Here is a 21658-nt window from a genome sequence, read left to right on the forward strand (position 1 = left end):
ACTCCTACGATTAGGGTTAGAATGGAAGAAAAAGAAAAAAGAATGGAAATTGGTTTCTTCAATATACCGCCTCTCTAGGCTCTACTGTTGCTGAGGGTTTTGATTTTGCAAGGAATCAATGGATAAATATTGGATAAATCCCCTCACAGTGATATGGGAAATCCAATCCATAATTGAGGACATCCAGAATTTGTCTCACAGTGATACGGGCTTCTCAGTTAAATAAACCCATTAATTCCCTCAACACCTCTTCGGTCTTCTTCCAGATTTGTAGGTTGAATGGAGCTCTTGATTGGAAAACCTCCAAATTGAAACCTAAGCACTTTCCGCCGCTGGGTCTACGCCAAGGTTGAAAGACAATGTTGGTGCATCCTGAGCAGTATATGAGCAGCAGCTTCCCGAGGGCCTTTCAGTTCCCATTCACGTTGACTCCCACTAGATTGCAGATCAAGCATCATCTTGCGGGCTCATGTCCGGCAGAACTACTCTTTCCACAGAACCCGCTTTGCAATGTCATCAAACCATTTGCAGGTGCAAGAGAGAATGGCTATCAACCTAGGGTTCCAATTGAGATGTCGAAAAACTAGGAAAATCACATCTTCAATTAGTGCAAGCATAGTCCCCCTCTCTGCTCCCACCTTTAGTGCAAAGGGTAATTTTGTAAAATGAATTCTTATGGTTGGGTTTTTTTTTTTATGCTTTAGTATAGAGGGTATTTTAATCACACTTTATAAAGTTAGTTAACCCCGTTAGTTTTCGGGCCCAAATTGATAAATTGGTACTTAATGAGGTATCATTAATTCCACGGTCCAATAGAGAGGATGTGGATGAAAATTTCCCAAAAATTAAAGACAATTGTTAACGTAGTTGGTGGTACCCTTGCCGGTAGGTAGGAGGGGGTCTCAGGAAGTCTAGGGATCAAATTTTTCCTCTCTATGAGGAAGAAAGAGGGTTTGATGTCTTCTATTCTAAGGCTTGGGTTGTACGCCGTGCTTGTATGGCTATGCTGATCTAAGAGGCCCATGGAGAGGTTTGGGGCCGATAACTCCTAAGAAAAATTTTTACTCGACACTACTAAAAGAAATAGATAGATCCTCAGAATTTTTACTCTCTTATTATATTTCCAGAATGCATAACCAAAAAGAAGAGCAAAGCAAAGCAAAGAGAATGATATATACCAAATCATCTGATATTCCATATATAATTCAATTGGCAAAGGATTAAAAGAATAATAAATGAATTAATGAATCAAAGAATGTTCGTATCCATCATATCTTCTACATCTATAACAACAACTATATACATCGCTGATATCCTTCCTTAATCTTAGATCAATGTAGAGCACAAAGATGTGGAAGGATCAAACAGAGCAGGAAGAAGGTACTTTCTCCCATTTGCACCATTGGCATTGTAGCTAGCACCAGTAGTTGAATCCACCAGCAGATCCCCTGCATAGCCAGGGTAAGCTCCCTTTCCATAAATACCAGGGCAAGCAGAAGCTGCCTCCAATGGTGCCATTGCCGGGCCTTGATAAAAACCATTCCCAAATGGATTGGTAGCAGTTGCAGCCAAGAGACTAGCCAGATTGATAACCATTCCATCCATGCCCACATCGTTGTTTGGGGCAATCAATGGTGGGTTCTGAGGTCCATAGATGGGCTGGTAGAAAGGCCAAGCACATTGGCCCGGGCACTGAGTCTCTGAATTGCCAACCCAGATGTAAGCAAACTTTGATTTCTTGCCATGGGAACCATGGCTTCCACATGTGTCCCTGCAGAAGCCCTCGACATTGACATCGGCGGCGGTCAGAACTACATTAATGGCATTTCTATGATCACCTCTTGCTGCAAGTTGCTCAATTTGGGTGCGGGTAAGCGATTTGCCCATTGAGTAGTTCTCGTCGAGGATCTGATTACCAATCTCGAGAGAAAGGGTAGAGGTGGGCTTCTTGTATTTGGAGCTGAGATGGTAGTACTTGTCTGTGGTTCTCCACCAGGATAAAACAGAGGGTTGGGATTGGGACTTCAATGAATCTAACCCAGAAAGCGAAGAGACGAAATCGGAGATAATAGCTTGTTGAGTAGGCTTGAAATTGCCATACCAGATGAGATTAACAGAGATTTTGCCAGAGAGAAGAGGGACATTGTGGTATTGAAAGAGCATAGTTTGCTGCTCTTCAACCAAGTCAGTGAGTCTTCTCCCAGCATTGGAGAGACAGAAGATGGAAACCAACAGGAGGGCTTGGAAGAGCAATTTAGAAACCGAAGAGGCCATTTCTCAAACAACTTGAGAGCTCAAGTAAGGTGGAAAGAAAGGATGAGAAGGTTTTTGAGTTCTTGTTTGCAGAGGTAGATGAGGTCATATGGGAATTATATAGTTGGAAACAAAGGACTGAATTCATTGTTTATTGCTTTACGACGTGGGGTGAACACTAGGGTTAGAGACAGTTGGACTTGAGAGAAGCAACGAAGAAAGACATTACTATAACCTATTCAACTCTCAAAGCTGCACAGACCCAAAGACGCGTTGTATGGTGAGAAGGGTCATGATATTCTTTGATGGGTTTTCTGAATCCAGCTACTGGGGAAGGTAGGTATCAACATGATCAATAAAAAAAACAAAGAAGAGCAATTCCTGGTTAATGATAGTTGTGATTTCTTGGACCTAAAAATTGACCAGCCGTCCTGAACCTCTTTTTTTTTTATAATTGTAGCCGTCCAGCACCCCCAACAGCCAAATCCACACGCTTCCTAAGACAGTTAATCAACGGCATAAACGGCTAACCTTAAAAAATTGCCCAAAACAAAAAAAAGGTGGATCTCCTAAGAGAGAAGCAATGGGGGGTCAGGTTTATTTATCTTCAATCCTTTGGAAGGGGGTTTCTCATTACTTTCGTGAAGCTAATCCGATAGCAGGCCACAAAGAAGGCTTTGTCGGATAATTCCCCAGCGCTCCCACCATCAATTCAATCCAATCTTTTGGTAGATGCTCAATGTAGACCGAAATATCGGTTTCAAAACTTGTAATTTCGCTTTTGTCGCTAGATCTCTCCTTTACCGATGGCAATATCGAAGGTGGGGGTTAGGCCCGTTAGGGGTTTATAATTTTTTGTTTTCAATATTTTTTTGGGTTATAATCCTTTCCTATCCTTTTTCAATACAAATGATCTTTTAGCAAAAAAAAACGAGAGGAGGTAAGTTTCATTGATCTTTTACTTACACTTTTAGTGACTTAAGAGGGGGTATAGGTCGGGGGCACGCTCGGTGTCTGCCTCTCTCCTCACCCCCATAGAAAAATCATCCTACCCCTCCCATTCCAACTCTCCTGTTGATCCGCTAGCTTGAGGAAAGCTAGCAGCATGCCCAACCTCCGCCCCATAAAAAAATACAAGGGAAGATATGGCAAAAAAAAAAAAAGATCTTTATGTATTCATGATCAATCCAAAATAAGATTCTAAGAATTTGAGAAATTCATATTAGATTTCACTCTATCTAATTAATTCCAATCTGTAATTTTAAATCATGTTATTACTGAAGAAGTTATAACATTGTTGTCACAAGGTCGGTATTGGTCGTGCTAATTATAGTTTCTAAAACCGGACTGAAGTGTCAATTGGTCGGTTATGAGCTTTTCCTACTATCTTTTTGAGAAAGAAAAAACAAAAATCTTTTAGTTTATTTGACCGTATTGGTATCTTTGGTAAATGCATTTAATTGTTTTATATGATAAAGTGATGTGGCAATTCTGATCATTGGATATCTCGGGATGATTGGATTGACAACATATCACATTTTTCACTCAAATACAATCAAATAACCCCTATATACTGCCATTTGTCCTTGTTTCTTCCAGCCATCCATGTATTAGCATGCATCCACTTGACCAACTTTGTATGCATTGAAACTTGACATATTAACAACGACTTTGGATTCTATCTTGCCCACAAAATTTCAGTCTCATTACACGATAGTAAATGTGTGCGGCTAATGATGCCAAAATTGGTCAAATAGACAGAAAAAAACTCTTACCTTGTTTTTTAGCGGTTGTTATTCTTTTGATAGTTACAAACAAATATGGATTTTTCAATGCAATAAATATTAATATTAAGAAGAAAAAAGTGACCTATACGTATCAAGTTTTAATCGAATAAGTTCTTAAAAAGATGTAATTGTTGTGCCTTCAACAAAAGCATCAAATGTTTTTAAGAAAACACTGTTGCTAAACACGTCCTTCTGTGATATTCTTAAGCTGGAGCTGGGCTGTAAACTATTAAATAAAGCAAGGGGAATTCATATAAGAAACCCTTTTACATAAAAGTTCAAACAACACGTTTTGCTTTCTATAATGTCTACACTCAAAACAGTTGAGGCCTTCACCTCCATGACTCCATCACTCCACTTAACAGAATACGTGGTCCATTTGAGAGTTGAGACCTTGAGCAAAGGGCTGCAATCACAAATTCACAATCTATTGCCCTTCCGCGCTTTTTTTTTTAAAAAGTTCACGGACACTCCCTGTAAATGTACAATATATCACAAATACCTCAAACATCTTCAAAATATCAACCTTTCCCTTGACGTTATGTACAATTAGCACCCAAAATTGGTATGTTTATTTTAACTCCATTCGTTATTTGTTATTTAAAAGGTTAATCTGATTGTAACTAAGGTGGTTACAACACTATTATAACCAATTTTTTTCTCACTTTTGCCCTCCATATACTTTTCATTCTAATTTAGACTTTTTTTTTTTTTTTTCTTCTTGTAATTTCACTCTCCTCTCCCTATCCCTCTCCTTCTCCGTCTCCGACGAGTCCGGATCAGGTTCGCATACGTGAACCTGAACTTGGATTCTCGTACGCCATTTAATTGACGTGTGGCAATCTGAAACCGCTTACTTTTTTCAATTCTGCCTTCATTCTTTCCCTCAAATTTTTATTATTTCTATCTCTTTCTTCTTCTTCTCGCCCTCCCCCTCTATGTTCCACCGTCCTTAATTTCTGCAACCAAACCCCATCCGCGTCAGAATTTTTATCACCTACGGTTCCCCTGCCTGGTACGATTCCCTAATGCCTCTAATAAAAAGGGGGTGGACTCCACCCGGGCAGTGTGTTCGGTCAGGGGGTGAAATGGTCATTTCAGCCCACCTTATGAGAGGAACAACACAACCATGCCGGTCAGTGAACCTCAGGGGATAAAGGTACGGTCCTCCGCATCCCACCCCCACCCACTTCAACCTCCTTCTGCCCCATCCCTCCGCGGAATGATAACAATTGTCTCCCTAGTCGATCCATGATTGAGCAAATGGTAAAGTTGCTTCTCTCTGCTGTTCCTTTCAGAGCTTCCCATGAAAAAGCAACCAACTAACAAGCAACAGACGAAGGGATGAAAAAGTTGTTTAGTACTGCTTCAGAACCATGGAACTGTGGGTAATTGATCTCAGAACAACACAACAGAGACACAGTAGAGATAAAATTTGACTAAAGAGGAATAAATACTTAATTACGATCAAATAATTAAAACACTAAAATTATACGGCACACCATTAATTTGTTTGGAAACCACAGCAGACCTGTTCTTGAGCCCCCATCAATCATCATAGTTAACAGTACTTATGCTCTCCTTGTTGGTAATTGATTGAGTTAGGTTGTTATGTATCTATAGTGGTGGTGCTTCCCCTCTTGCATTCTATGCATGCCCTCTTCCAAGCATCCATGTTTGCAAAGCTTTGGGTCCCTTTCTGTAAGAATATAATGTTCAAGTAGCTAGATTTTTTAATAGGTGATGTTAAATATTGTATCACTACAGAGTAATAGCAGTAGAGGCATAGTTGAGGTGCCATTTGTTGAGTTGAGTTGAAATGAATTGATTCAAAGAGTTAAATTTAAGAGTAAATTACTCCCCTTCCCCTCCCCTCTACTATGTCCAAATGACAAACCTCACCCCTGGGTATTGAGTAATAACTCTTCCTTCCCTTAAATTTAAAAGATTTTATGAACCATATTCATTCTGTTAAAAATGGATGTTAAGTGATGACATCACCCTAAATATGTATAGTTAAACCCTAAAATGCCCTTGGTTGCTCCACCCTGAGTAACGGTCAGCACCACCACCGACGCCACCACCATTTCCTTAGCCATGGTCACCACCATGGCTGTTTCCACCACCGCCGCCCTCACGACGTTCATAATCACTGCCACCTTCACCTCTATAGCCTCCGCCGCCACCGCTGCAATAACCACCTCCACCACCCCTGGTCTGGGCTTGATTGATAGTAATATTCCTACCATCAAGGTCCTATCCGTTCATCCCTTCAATAGCATCCCTCATCGATTGCTCATCGCGGAAAGTAATGAAGCCAAACCCTCTGGATCTCCCAGTCTCACGATTGCTGATGATCGTTTCCAGTGATCAATTAGAGAGCAGAGAGACTGGTAGTACAGAAAAATTCAGACCTAGCTGAGATTTTGGATATTGAAGCGACATCTTGAAGAAAGGATAGTGACAGTAGATGTGGAATGTGATTCTGGAGCGAGGATGAGGCCTTTGAGCAGTTTAGGAATTGGTCTAATTTTGGTGTTCGGTTGTCTGCTCTTAGCTCTTGTTGCAGAGCTCTACTATTTGTTATGGTGGAAAAAGAGGGTCACCGACAGAGAGATTGAAGATGATTACAACAGTCCTGCAAGAGAGCTATTTTATACTTTCTGCTGGAAAAAAACAAACCACTGTTGTTGAGTTCCACAACCTTGAACCCTCAGGAACTCTGCACCTCTGTGAGAATTACAAGAGCCCATGGTCATGAAACAGAGAATTAACTTAACCTTCATTCTGGGTCACATAAGGATTTGTTACTGAAACCCTTTGAAGATGATGCCATGGATTTGGAACTCTTGATGTTGTAGAATCTCTGTGGACCTCCACGATTCCTCTTCACCAGTAAAGAAGATTTGAAGGAAGATTTGGAGTTTAATGATGGGAAATCCATAAGTGGAAAAAGCCGAAAAGGGTCAAGTAGGAGCTTGAGTGATATCCTCCCCAGTGTGGAGACCCCATTTTTAACTCCTATGCCTTCTCCACCATTTTTCACTCCACCACCGACTCCTATAGACTCGTATAACCACCATGGATTGACTGAAAGCCCTCTCTTTTGGTTCCTTTCTATGGAAAATACTTAATTTTGAATTGATTTACAAGGAACACACATACAAGTGACAGCTACATGGGGCACAAGACGACTAAGATGGTGAAGGAGGCAACCAGATACATTAAAAATTGCTTAGGCGCAGGAGCAGATGATGCACTCATATTCTATGGCTCTGGCACCACTGCAACAATCAAACGTTTTCAAGAGGTTATGGAAATCACAGTGCCTTCAACCATGAGAGAAAGGATACTCAAGAGCCTAAAGAGAGAAGAGAGATGGCTGGTCTTTGTTGGGCCATATGAGCACCACTCCAACCTCCTCTGATGGCGTAACAGCTTAGCAGAGGTGATTGAGATCAGTCTTGACGTTGATGGATTGGTAGACATGCGAGCTCTAAGTTGCCAACTTGAGTTTTATAAGGGTTCCAATCTTTGCCGAGCTTTTTTCACACCTAAACATGGAAAACGGTACAGCTTTTGGAGATGCATTAGGAAGAAGAAGAAGAAGAGTGGGGCGGCGATGTATGGTCACTCATAGGGCTACAATAGGGTCGGGTTGGGCTGGGCTTTATAGAACCCTAGCCCAACCCTAAGTCCCTTAGCTGGGCCCAGGCCCGACCTGACCCTGACTCAGGGCCAAAAAAATCCAACCCTGACCTGCCCTCAGGGTCGGGTCGGGCTGACCCTGATTGGCCCTGATCATGGGGAGGAGGAAAGAAATCCATGGACTTAAATGGACCGGGAAGAACAATATCAATTTTACATAAAATAACAATATAATGAAATATATTATAACATTTATTGTCTTCATATATAATATACTATATAAAAAAATGTGGGTGAAATTTAAAGTTTATAATGTTTAAATTATATCAATATATATTTTATAGTATAACTTAAATCAGGGTCGGGTCGGGCCGGGCCAAGCTTAGCTCGAGACCTCAATCCTAACTCGACCCAACCCTAACTCAGGATCAGAAATTTTTAGCCCTAACCCGCCCTTAGGGCCAAATATCTCAGCCCAGCCCCTGTTCGAGCTCATGGTGGGTTTGGGCCAATAGGGCCAAACTTGCGACCCTAGTCACTCAGTGGTGTAGAGTGGTGGGGGCGGGTGGGGTTATAGGAGGAAGAAGAAAGAAGTGAGGTTAGAGATGAGGGTATTATTGTCTTTTTAATTGTACTTTTAACACTGTCAGCCAGAATGCCTTTTGCATTCAGGGGAGAAAAAAGTTATTATTCAATACCCAGGAATGAGATTTGTCATTTAGGCATAATCGAGGGGAGGGAGGAGTAATTTAATCTAAATTTAACTTTGAATTTTGAAACTTGTCTCAATTCTGAGGATCTATTTCTTTTTGGTATTGTCGGTTATATGGGAGAATAGCTAGGGAAAATCTTCCAGATGGGCCACCGCATCTGGTATATCCGTGTCTCTCGCAAGAAGCGTCTGAAAACAACGATTTCTTGGGAGAATAGCTAGGGAAAATCTTCCAGATGGGTCACCGCATCTGGTATATCCGTGTCTCTCGCAAGAAGCGTCTGAAAACAACACTTTCTTGTTTTTACTATTTTTGATCCGAAGTGAAAAACTGTTACACGAAGGAAGCCCTCTAATCAAAAGTGTTGCCCCATTTTCTTTCAACATATGCAACTCTTCTGAAAGCAGCAGCGCCTCGAGGGAGAGCGCATCTGCCCTCTCATCCTCTGCTTTTGCTTTGTCTTCCTCCTCCTTGACGGCTTCTCTACCGTCGGCTCATCGGCCTTCCATCCTGTTCTCATCGTCTCACGCTTGCCTTTGCTGTCCACTTCATCATCTACAACAAGAAACCTCTGCAGCGTCTCCACATTGCTCGCCACCGTATCACACTTCCCATTCTGCCTGTGGACGAAACGATCCAACCTGCAACCTCCATTATCGTGGAAGGATCTGCCACAATCACCCACCTCTCCTCTGGTTTTTTTTGGATCTGTTTCCTCCTCCCTGCTACCACCGCGCGCCAGCACCACCTGAATGGAGCTTTGAACGAATGGAAAAGAGAAGGCGCTGAGGTAATTTCTTCTTCTTCTTCTGAAATCCTAACATCCTCCGAAATTCTTGAAACCCTAACACCCACCGAAAATCTCTAAGGAAAACCCTAGATTAAATAGTTTTTTGCCCTTGTTGAATAGGTCTAATTTTAGGGTTGATTTTAGTTGCAGATCTTAGGGATTTTACTCCAAGTCATCGTGTTGAAGTGGGCAATCCGGTGTTGATCCAATGTAATCTCTCATTCTTATACTATGCTGCTGTTCTATTAAATAGCAATTACTATAAAATCTCAGTTGTTGTGTGTAGCCATCATGCTCAATGCCCCATGGATGGGCTTTTCCCCTTGTTTTGATTAGTTGGTAAAATATGTAGATTTTATGCCACTAAATCTGGGTATGCACCTCATTCTATGATTTGATTCCCCACTCCAGTCTTTTGTGAGATTGTAGTCCTTGTTGAAAACATGAGCTTGAAAACTTACCGTTTATTTGTAATGATCTTCACATTGGATTCTCTACTATCGATTAACAGCTTTTTATAATCTGGACTTAGATTTGCCAAGACTGATCCAGTTCTATTACTTGAAATTATGACCCATTTTGCTCGCAAAGAATTTTGGTGGTGACTGTTTTGTAGTGTAGCATGCTAAACTCAGGGCTACTGTGAGCTTAGAAGTTTACCAATAATTGTGTAGGTCCATGCCGATTCATGATTTAGATTGGATTGGAATCGGTCAGAATAACCATGGAATCAATCTGGAAAGGCAGAAATCAGGGGAATCTTGATGTGAATATTCTGATTCATAATGCAAGATATTACAATCGGTTTATGCTGATACCTGATTCATATCGGATTGGAATTGGTTCGAATAACCCTAGAATCGGCTTGAATAACGATAAACGATGGGACCTTGATTTGAATATTTCGATTTAGAATGCAAGAAATTCGAATCGGTATAGACCAATTCCGATACGAGTGGGTCTATTTCCAATTCAGATCGTATTGGAATTGGTCTGAATAACCCCACAATCAGCCTGAAACGGCAAAAATTGGGGGAATCTTGAAATGAATATTCCGATTAACAACGAAAGAAATCGGAATCTATTTCGGCCAATTCCCTATCTGATTCACTGATTTTTTAAATCCTACTTGTAACCCACAAAAACATCTATGGCCCGTGTCCAAAATTTAAAAGACTGGTGCCAAGATTTAAGGTATGCAGATAACTTGTCACATAATTCTTCTAGTTGTAGAGAAGGCATTTTCAACTCCATAATAAGGATTCTATAATAAGGAAAAATGTAAACTAACACAGTAGAGACGATAAGAAGAAGAGATGTAGCTTGAAGATTATAAGAAGAGTTGTAGCTTGAAGACTATAAGAAGAGTTGTAGCTTGAAGACTATAAGAAGAGTTGTAGCTTGAAATGAATTACTTTGAGCACACTAACATATGGATTATGCATCCTTACTACTTTCGAAACAGAAGGGGGGGGGGAACCTTTACAAGATGTGAAAAAAAAAAGAGATTATCAAATATTGAAAATACAATCCAAACTGTTATATAGGAACCTTCTTGAACTCCTTTTGTACATGTGAGGATTTGTTTGGAGAATGATACCAATCAAATTTGTAGAGGGTCATTTCCTTCATCATATCTATGAATTCTTCAAAGAATTTCTGCTTTGGGGCAATGTCCACCTTGAATCCAGGATCTGGTTGTCTTTGATGTAAAAATCATAAAATGGGATCATCGTAGATGGCAACTCAGTCTTCATCGTATGATGAACCTGAGAAGATAGCCGTGGCATTACAAACTTTATGTGCTATCATCGTAGATAGCACTTCACTCCATTATATTCTCACACTCCCATTGCACCACTTCATTAGCCTTTTTCTCTTTTAATTGATATAGACATGTAGTGCTAAATTATAGTAGCCTTAAGAAGTAACATAAAGATCTTAATTTGATGAGCCTTTATTCTTAATCAGTTAGGCATGGAATCCAATATTAATTCCCATTTGATTTGAAAAAAATATTAAGGTCTTAAAATGTGGGGCTGTATATGATAAAACAATGTATCCCTCGAAACATTCCTTGTGAAGATGATGGAAAAAAATGAGAAATTTATCTGAGAGAATCAAGTTAGCTGTCAACCCATCAGTATGTTTGAACAAAAATCAGATAAATAGATTTTGAAATTTTGTACTTTACCATCATGCTCAGAAAAATGCAGTTCCATACCCAAAATCTCACTTTAATTTCCTGTCAATCCCTCTATATCTTTGTTTCTCCATCTCTCTTCCGCTCTAACTTGCCCCCTTTACTCTCCTTCAAATGCTTTGACAAGAGATCCATATCATATTTTTTTCCCTTCATTATTTTGTTTCTTTGCAGTCCTGTGTTAGACGGGCCAGACGGCAACAGAGATGAAAGAGGGTGCAGAGAAGAGGAAGAAGAATGAACCACAAAGGTTGAGATGTTCAGTTCAGAACTACGCTTGGGGGAAAACTGGAGAAGAATCAAAGGCTGCAAGGTTGTTCTCACTGAATTCTGGTCTGGATATCCAACAGGATGAACCATATGCAGAATTTTGGATGGGAACTCATGAGTCTGGGCCATCATTTGTCATTAACGACAGCAAAGTCAGAGATTCTGACTCAGAGTTCATTAGTCTAAAGTCATGGATTTTGGAAAACCCCAGTGTCCTCGGCAATAAGATTGTGAAGAAATGGGGCACAGACCTCCCTTTCTTATTCAAGGTATTGGTTTTCAAAATTTTGAATATTTTTCAATTTTTAGTTTTCATATTTTATTTTAAGGATTATGTTGTTCTTGTTATGTACCACTTTTTCTTGAAATTTCCAGAATTTTTTTTAAAACAACTAATATTTCTTCAATTGTACTTTTAAATTCTCTGGTGCTATAGGTACTTTCAGTAGCAAAAGCACTGTCTATACAGGCTCATCCAGACAATAAACTAGCAAGGTTTTTGCATAAACTGCAACCAACTCTTTACAAAGACATTAATCACAAACCAGAATTGGCTTTGGCACTAACAGAATTTGAGGCCTTGTGTGGGTTTGTCAGCCTTGAGGTAATAGACCTGTCTTCCTTTTGGAGAAGGTTCATTTCTTCTTCTTCTTTTCCCTCTAAATTCTGCACTCTTATAGTTGATTTCTGTAAAATAACACTGTGCTTTGGATCTTGAATGGAGCAAAAATAAAATTTAGTCTAGTAAATAATTGAATAGCTGCATTTCTTTCTGCTGCTTTTTTCTTGGAGTGGGTAGGGAGTGGGGTTCTTAGTTTCTCTTCAAAGAGTTCCATGAAATGTTAACCAGCCTAAAAGATCTAATGAAGTTTCATAACCATCTGTTATTATTTTTTGTCTTTGTTAATAATAATAATAAGATCCCTTGGTGTATGCTTTTTCCAAATGATATTGTTTTGGTGGATGAAGCAAATGCTGGGATAAATGCAAAATTGGATTTATGGAGATTAACCTTGGAATCAAAAGGTTTTAAGATATGTAGAACAAAAAACAGAGTATATGATGTGTAACTTCAATAACAATAGGACTGAGAGTGGGGTGGTAAAAATGATACTTAGGTTCAATCATGGATGAGAAATTGAGGATGATATTATACAAAGAATTAAAATAGGATGGATGAAATCATGAAATGGACATATCCCTTTAAAACTCGAAAGGAAATTTTATAGAACAGTTATATGACCAACAATGACATATGGAGCTGAATATTAGGCAGTAAAGAAAACACATTTAAACAAACTTCATGTGGCTGAAATGAGGATGTTGCGGTGGATGAGTGGTAAAAAGATAAAATAAAGAATGAACAACTTAAAGCAAACCTAGGAGTTGCCCCTATTCATGATATGTTGCGAGAAACTCATCTGAGCTGGCATGGACATGTGAAGCGGAGGCCTTTGAGTGCTCTAGTTCGGAGAAGTGATTTGTTTCAAATCTATTAGAGTTTCATGGTTGGAATTTGTGTCCTTAGATAGGGTTTGATAAGTAATGCATAGAGTAAAAAGAGTTCTTCTATAGGTTGAGTGGTTCCAAAGTTACAGGCAGTCATAATTATTTTTTATGTAGGCGGGGCAGTCTTGTAATTATCTGGATAAGTCACACTGAATTTTCCTTTTCTTTGGTTCTTTTGTAATTTGTGAAGTTATTGGTTTGATTAGTTTGAACAGAAGCTGTAGGGTAGTTTTCTCTATGATTTCACTTCTATTATGATAAAATTAGTGGTTAGTTAGATTTAACAAGTCCTAGTTTTTTCTGGAATGGGGTTGAGTTGAGATCTGTATATAGTTGGACGCCGTTACCATCCCACATTTTGAGCAATGAATGAAGTTACTTTTTCCAAAGACTTGAGCTGTTGCTGATTTATGGATTCACAGGCTCTTTGAAGTTGGATTGTTCTCCTCAACCCTAGGTGGATGCCTAGGTACTTATTTTCTTCTCTTCTATTACTGTCTAGATGTTTAAAATTTCTGGATACATTTATATCGTACATCATCAGTCCATTTTTTTCACCATTATTACCATCTGTACACCTCCATAACATATCCATTTAACTCTAAAATACCATATATATCCCCACGTAAGCCCTAGTTGTATGGGACTGTTTTACAAGTACTTATTTTATGTTACCCAGTTACAGAACATATTCCTGTCCCCATCAATGCCCTATTTCTTCAATATCCATACCCATCACTTCCATTGCTCTTAATTCTTTAAAACTGTACCCTTAGTTTTCCCTAACTCAGTGATGCAGATAAGTCACATAATGGGCTTATTTTATTGGAAATAAGCCTGGGTGGGTTTATATATACATTGGGCCTTTGATTCCATGTGTTTTATTCGTAAAATGTGGGTACAAGGGAGGCATACGGGTTAGGCTTAGTGATAGCTTATTTTCATTCCTAGGTTAATTAATGTAGTGGGTTTAGTTTCCTAGGTAGTATTAATTTGTCCTTTAGTTTTCCTTGTGTCTTTTTGTATTCCTAGGCAGTATTAAATATTTTCCATTATTCAATCTTGTTTTGTAGTTCCTAAGTCTTGGGAACAATTTTTTATTTCTTGGGGTTAGTTTCTAGGTGTTGGGAATTCCATTTAGTCTTGGAATTCCAACAGTCTTGTTATTCATTTTGATGTAATCCAGGAGACTATTAAGCCTCTTTTTTCTCTATATAATAGAATGGTGGGATGCTATTTCAACACATCCAGAAATTTTTTTAAAAAAAATATCCTCTTGTGAGAATTTTTGCTTGCGAGACTCAAGTGGCATCAAGGTGGGACTCCTCCGATGGTGAACTCAGTGGGACTCCGACGGTTGGGCAACTAGTGGGACTCTAGGCTTCCAAAGCTATCTTTTATTTTCTATTTATCTTCTTTCTCTTAATTTCAACTTCAGCTATCACCATCATCTTCAACCTTCCATCAAACCACCTTAAACTCAAACCGTGGCTAGGTGACTCTTCATCTTCCCTAGCTTGCAACCCTTCTATCCCTCTTCGGTCCTACACAACCTGATCTTAATCTGGTTGTCATCCAGAATCATCCCTCCTGGATTCTCCATCACTCAGCTCCCAGCATTTCTAGTTCTACATGGATTTCTCCTCCTACACAAACAGCTTCTATACTTCTAAAATTACCTCTAGCTGATTGGTTTGCTAGGTTTATTATTACTTTTGATTCACCTTTTGACTGAAACTTGTTCAAGAGTCACAGATCCTCTTCAAAATTGTTCTTTTATATATAATAGTTGGTTCAGATTTTTGGAATCTTTGAGTTCCTTTTTGATGTGTTGATATGCTAAAAAAATCATCGCTCTGCTTAAACAGTGCGGATTATCAAAGTGGATGTTCCAATGTGTCCTACGTGCTTTTTCTTTGGAGATAAAATTTATTAAATATGGAGAAAAATGAAAATGAAGTACAATTATGGTCCTGTAGCTCAGTCATTGTTAACTGTGAATGAAGTACAATTCTTAGTGGCGTAAAATGGGTGGCCAATGATCTTTTAGCAAAACTCTGCAATGGAAAAATCCAACCCCTGATAGTATCTATATCTCACAATGGCACACTATTCCCACAATACATGATGCAGTTAAAACTGCCCATGCGTGGGTTCAATGGACCTAGGTCACTTGTTTATGGGTTATTCTTGTAACAAGCCTAAATAGTGTTTGAGTCAGATTATAATACTTGGTTGGAAAATATAGAGTTTTGTTTCAACTCTACGTACTTACTTAAGTTAGTGTATTAGAGTGATAAGAAGTCCTTCTATGAGTTAGTTTAGGAATTTCTAAAGGTCTTTGTGTTTGTAATACACCCCCATCAATTAAAGATGTTTCGGGTAAAGAGTTTTTTTAAGTTTTTCCAAGAGTTTTGGAGCTGCTGAGCTGTGCATACGGGATTAGTAATCCATATGTGATGCTATTTTTTCTTCTTCTATCCTTCTGTTATTCAGGTCATCAGGTGTGATCTTTCCTCCCTCAGTTTCTTTGTGTTTTTTACTCTCTGAAATCTTCTTTTAACTTCTCTAATTTCTTTTAATTCGCTTCTCTCTCTAATTGTTTATTTCTAGTTCTGGCTATATATATATTATGCTGAAACTTAATTTCTTCTTACAAATTTGAAGTTCTGCAATTTATTAGATTGATCACAGATCTGTTCCTTAGATCTGATCTGATCTGATTTTCAAGATTTCTAGATTAATTGATAGTCTATACTGTCCATAACCTGATTCCATCGACTTCTATATTGATCCTGGTTGTAGTTCTTGCTTCTAGAAGCTTGAACTTTATTAACAGATCCTGGAGATAGTATATCCCTGCCTTCTTAAGTCTTCAGCTATCAAATTAGCACTTCTTGGGTTCCTTTCAAATTAAAAAATAATTCTTCTGCAATTCAGTAAGACAAATTGTGATGAGGTGAGAATACCTCCATATCTCTTTGGCGGAATTCTTTGTCCAGCTTGTAGCATTTTCAGAATGCCTTAATCTACTTCCAACAAGTGGTCATTCTGTTTAGTTATGATGTGAACCATACTTCTTTACAATCCCTTGGTCTCAGCTAACTTTAGAGTGGTGAGCTACAGAGCTAGTGGTGACTACTTTGGATTGCTCTCTTGGTATTCTTTTGGTGAGACCTGTAAAGGTTTGGTTGTGGTTGCCGATCATGAGCTCATAGCAGGTTATGGTACCCCAGACCCATCCCTGTGGTTTTGTGTTCATTCCCTTCTACTGATATGCACAATCAGCCGGAAGATTAGATATGGTTAAAAAAAAACGAAGTACTTCAAGTAGAAATAATGGTTGCAAGAGAATATGTGACTCTACCTGAAAGATATCATTTTATAATCTCATCCCCTAAGGTATGTATTAAATGCCAAACCTAGAAAGTAGAAATGTCTTACAATTCTTTTCTTCCACTTATGATCCAAAATTTTTGATATTCGTTGGCTTTCCACATGTAAAACTGGGAATAGCATAATCATGAAGTGAAAGGGATAAAAAGTTTTCTAGGTACGAAAAGAGTTGGTTGAATGATGATTGCGTTGCAACTTTGAGATCAAAGGTCAGTCCCAATCTGTTGGACACAAGAGTAGAAGCAGTAGAGTCCACCAGTGGTAGATAGCAATACTAGAAGTAAATGGAAATCAAATGACAGTAAGGAATCATAATGGCTGCTTTGAGAGCCTTTATATTTTAAAAGAAGGGGATACAAGCATTAAGTAAGAGGGGAAGGGGGGGGGGGGGGAGGGGAAGAGATCAGCTATACATAGAATGCAAAATCAAATCCAAATACTCGACACACTTAGGGACCGGCTCCCATCTTATTCTATGCATAATTGGCTCCAAAGTCTTGCCTATCATGACCATAGTTGTCAAGGCATTGCCTAGGCGTCCAGGTTCTTTCTTGGTCCAAAGTGACAGCACGCCTTGTTGACACTTCATGAGTTTAAGCTGAGCTATGTTTATTGCTTGTTTTTCGATGATATGCTTATATTATATCCTATACTCTGTTTTTTAGATGTTGATTTTCTCATATTAGGTATTTACTAGCATAATTATATTATATCGGATTGATATGGCTTCTATGTTGCATATAAGCATAATTATATATAATTATCATTGCTATATTACATATAGTCATATACTGCACACCTAGGGCGCCTTCTTGTCTAGGCACCACTCCAACACCTTGGGTCACCTATTCGCCTTGACAACTATGATCATGACAATGTTTGTCTATTAATTATTGATGTTTTAGCATCTTTCTTAGTATGAGCTGAGATATTTGAAAAAATTGGCTTCCAAGAATACCATATAGTTTTCTGTTTTTGTTTATCTATACCCATTAAACGGAAGGTGCACACAAAAGGCTGCGTTTTAGGAATCTTGAAGGTTGTATGACTCAAGGTTCTAAGACTTGGGTCTCGGTGGCATCTCGGCCAAGCCAGAAACCAAGTCGAGTCGAAATCTCGGCGAGTTGCTGCATTTTTTTTTTTTTGACTCAGACCCCTAACTCGGTGGGTTTTACACATATTTTGGGTCTGAAACTTGGTATCCAGCCTATTTCAGGCCATTTAAACACAATGGCATGCCCAGATTTGCCAAAAAAACAAGTCCAAATATGAGTTTTACTTTGGAATCCTACAAATAGGTGATGATTCTTGGACTGTTGGTTTGAATCTTCACTTTAGCACTTGAATCTCACTTCAAACAATGCAATCCACCCAAGATTTGAAAGAAAGAGGAAGAAATTTGAGGGAGAGAGTTGTTTGCGTGTTTTCCCCTTTGTTTAGAGAGCTATGGACAGAACTATTGACATTTCCGAGTTCTGTCCATTGCCCTCTTTTAACAAAAATGGGTAAAAACCATGTTCTAACCCGATACCGAGATCTCAGCGAGATATTGAACTTTTAAAACTAAAAAAAAAACTGGAAAAAATGTGTACCGAGACAATACCGAGATCTCGCCGAGAAAGTGTAATTTTAGAATGCGTATGGCATCTCGTCTCGGGATCTCACGAAACCGAGAAACTCGGTGAGATCTCGCCAGAGTTCTCGAACCATGGATGAGGGAGAAACTGCTTATACTTTTGGGCTTCTAACACTAATTATTCCAATTGCAATAATTTTACCTGGAACAAGGAAAGTGCTATCTGGTGGTTCCTATTTTTTATTTGATGGTGGACCAGTCTCTTATACTTATTATTGGGTGTTTTCCTGTTGATAGGCCACTTTCTCATCTTTCTTTAATATTACTCTTATGAATCCCAGGGAGAATATATATATATATATAAAATTAAATTTCCTATATCCTACTTAAGTTTATGTAAAGAAAGTGCGAGTGCTGGCACCTTGTGCATGCATGGTTGTGGATATGCCTGTACAGTGGGGCAACCCCATCCAGCTTTGGTGCCACCATATTTGTCAACGCATCGCCTAGGCGTCCGGGAATCCTTTTCTGGAAGGGTGCCGCTAGACGCCTTGTTGGTGTCGCCTTTACGTCTAGGCTCCTTCAACGTCTTGAAAACTATGGGTGGCACTTTATGGGTAGGATAACAAGTGCATGCTATTAACATCACCTTCATCAACAAAGGGGGAGGGGAGATGGGGTTCTGTTTGTGATTTTAGATAACTTCAGCGTGACTTTTTTATAAGATATTTTATGTTTTCGCAGGAGCTTAAACATGTTCTTCATACTGTTCCTGAGATCATAGAACTGGTCGGTGATGATGAAGCAGACCAAGTTCTCTGTGTTAATGAGCATTCTGGGGAGAAGAAAGTAAAAGTTGTTCTGCAGTCTATTGTCACCCAACTTATGTCAGCAAGTGAAAGTTCAATCTCAGAAACAGTATACAAAATGAAAAGGCGTCTGAACATGCAAAGGAAGGTAATTAGAAATTTTTTCACATTGTATATGATTGTGGAACTGTCATCTCTTGCTAGACTTATCCTGTAAAACAGAAAAATTTCCCATATATAGAAATATTTTGCCACATCATCTTTTTTATTTTTTACCATCAGAAATTGAAATCTCTAGAAAGCACTGGCTAGGGACCTACTCATTACTTCAACATATTATCATATTTATGTTTTCTTGAATGTTCCACTGCCACCACCCCTGAAGCAGACAGTGAGATTTTTTTCAATTTCTATGGGAAGCTCCATAGGTAAAACATTGATAAATGTTCTTTGGTAATCCTGATCTAGCAGGAATAGGAGAGGGAAATTTAGGGAGTGTACCATAGTTTTTTCTTCATGTCATTTAGGCATGGCAGGTTCTATTTTGAGAGGCAAATCCTAAGTCTTTCAAAAGATATTGTGATGGAAGATGATTCAAGTATAGGGATTGGATGACTCTTTCAGAAGGCTATAAAATATCACATGGATTTTTTCCCTGAAAGGCTCTGCTGGGTTCTGAAGTTTTGCTAATTCAATGGGTTGGCCAAGCCAGGAGTCCAATGGGATGTCGTATACATCAAGGCAATAGTCTGGCTTAAGTTTATAGGAATAACTTCTATCTCCATTTCTTCTGATGAAAGGATCATGAGCAATGTTTCTCTGTACTTTTTCTCCTTCATTCTCTTTTCTTTAATACCTTTTTTTGTTTAAAATGAAATTATTTTATGATATTTACTTTTTTTTATGGACAATCCAAAACCACAATTATGGTAACCATTCTTAAGTTCATGTAAAGGACTCCACTCGGGCTAGGCTGGGTTGAGAAATTAATTAACTTTGAATAGAGCAAAGCCCAGCCCAACATAGTTAATATTTAAGCCAAAATTTCACTTGGGCCTGGTCAAGTTGCACCCTTGTTCAAGCAAAAGTGTCATAAATTTTCTGAGGTCCATCTGAATATTTTTTTTCTTTGCAGTTGCAGCTTATATTTTCAAGGCTTCAAGAGCATTATTACTGTACCTAATACCCTTTTTTAAATTTGTTGTAGTGACCTTTAATGTTAACATATATGATCCTTAAAATCATTTCATTTGCTGCAAGATTAATTTTTTCTTATGCTTGGTTATGATTTCATGTCTCAAATCAAGAAAGCCTTATCCCAGACATTTAGGATTTAAGAATGCATGTTCCACCATCCCATGGTTGGCGACCTAACACTGAAACCCTCCTCCCTTATCTAGGCTTGGAATCAGCAGTGCAAAGAACACTGGTGGGGATAGCATCATGTGTGATATATATTCTCTAGGTCTTTTTATTTTATTTTATTTGGTCTGTTGCATTTTAAAAAATTTTAGTCATTATGCAGACCTCTTTGTTCTTGCTGTTATATTCTTTTTACTCCCCAATCTCCATGTCTTTCCTTATTTTTGCTTTAGGTGAGACAATTGACAGACAAGGAACAACTAGTATTACGTATAGAGAAGCAATATCCTGCTGATATTGGTGTTATGGTCGCATTCTTCTTAAATTACATGAAGCTTTCTCCTGGTGAAGCATTGTACCTTGGACCAAATGAGCCTCATGCATATATATCCGGTGAATGCATTGAATGCATGGCAACCTCAGATAATGTTGTGCGTGCTGGCCTCACCTCCAAGTACCGAGATGTCCAAAATCTTTGTTCTATGCTTACGTACAAACAGGTAAAGGACCTCCTTTTTTTGGTTATTCAGACATGTAAAGTTACATTTAAACTTGATTTATTAAGGCCATTGAGAAAGGTTCCTAGATTTGAGTTCCAAAGTAGCAAAACTTCAACTGAGACAACATTACTCTGGGAGTTATTAAGTTGATTTATGATCACTGTTATGTGTGTCTGTTTTCTTATTTTGTGATACTGAAACTGGAGCTAATTGTTATTGGGTTAATCCTGTAATGGCTAGGCATCTGATCAATTGTTGGCTGCAGGGTCCCCTTGAAATTCTGCAGGGGGTTCCCTTGAATCCTTATACGAAAAGGTACCTCCCACCTTTTGATGAATTTGAGGTTGATCACTGCATTCTTCCTCAAGGAAAGTCCACAATATTTCCAACAATCCCAGGACCATCCATTTTCCTGGTCACAGCTGGAGAGGGGATAATGCAAACAGACTCATTTCGAGAAACTATATCAGAAGGTGATGTCCTTTTCGTCCCTGCTGATACTGAGATTACTGTAACTACCACTCAAGGTTTGCAACTACACAGGGCTGGGGTTAATAGCAGGTTTCTTTATGATAACTGAATTTGAAGGATACACTCGCTGTCAGCTTGTCATCTGACATGCTTTACGCATTTTTATGCCTGTCAACATTGGAATTACTGTAAACACCTTAGAAGGATTCCAACCAGATTGGGTGGGGTTGAGTAGCAGTTTTGTATCTGAGAATTGACTTTGACAGGATGCAATGGCCATTCTAGGAATACAGGTTGGATTCTTTATGCTGGATGCAATGGCCCTTCTAGGAATACAGGTTGGATTCTTTATGCGGTTTACTGTTGTATTT

General features: G+C 38.8%; 2 protein-coding genes across 2 annotated transcripts; one reads left to right on the plus strand and one right to left on the minus strand.

Moving 5' to 3' along the window:
• Positions 1–1258: 1258 nt before the first annotated feature.
• Positions 1259–2321, minus strand: LOC122654018 (protein PHOSPHATE-INDUCED 1-like). The gene has a single exon (XM_043847991.1). It carries the CDS (start codon positions 2272–2274, stop codon positions 1327–1329), a length of 948 nt encoding a protein of 315 aa, XP_043703926.1. The 5' UTR covers positions 2275–2321; the 3' UTR covers positions 1259–1326.
• A 9235-nt stretch (positions 2322–11556) lies between these two features.
• LOC122656583 (mannose-6-phosphate isomerase 2-like) lies at positions 11557–21596 on the plus strand. Its single transcript, XM_043851171.1, has 5 exons — positions 11557–11933; positions 12101–12268; positions 18890–19102; positions 20550–20816; positions 21082–21596. The coding sequence occupies exons 1-5, from the start codon at positions 11601–11603 to the stop codon at positions 21394–21396; spliced, it is 1296 nt and encodes a 431-aa protein (XP_043707106.1). The 5' UTR covers positions 11557–11600; the 3' UTR covers positions 21397–21596.
• Positions 21597–21658: the final 62 nt, after the last annotated feature.

The sequence above is a fragment of the Telopea speciosissima genome, chromosome 3 (genome assembly GCF_018873765.1).
Source record: "Telopea speciosissima isolate NSW1024214 ecotype Mountain lineage chromosome 3, Tspe_v1, whole genome shotgun sequence".
NCBI lineage: Eukaryota > Viridiplantae > Streptophyta > Magnoliopsida > Proteales > Proteaceae > Telopea > Telopea speciosissima.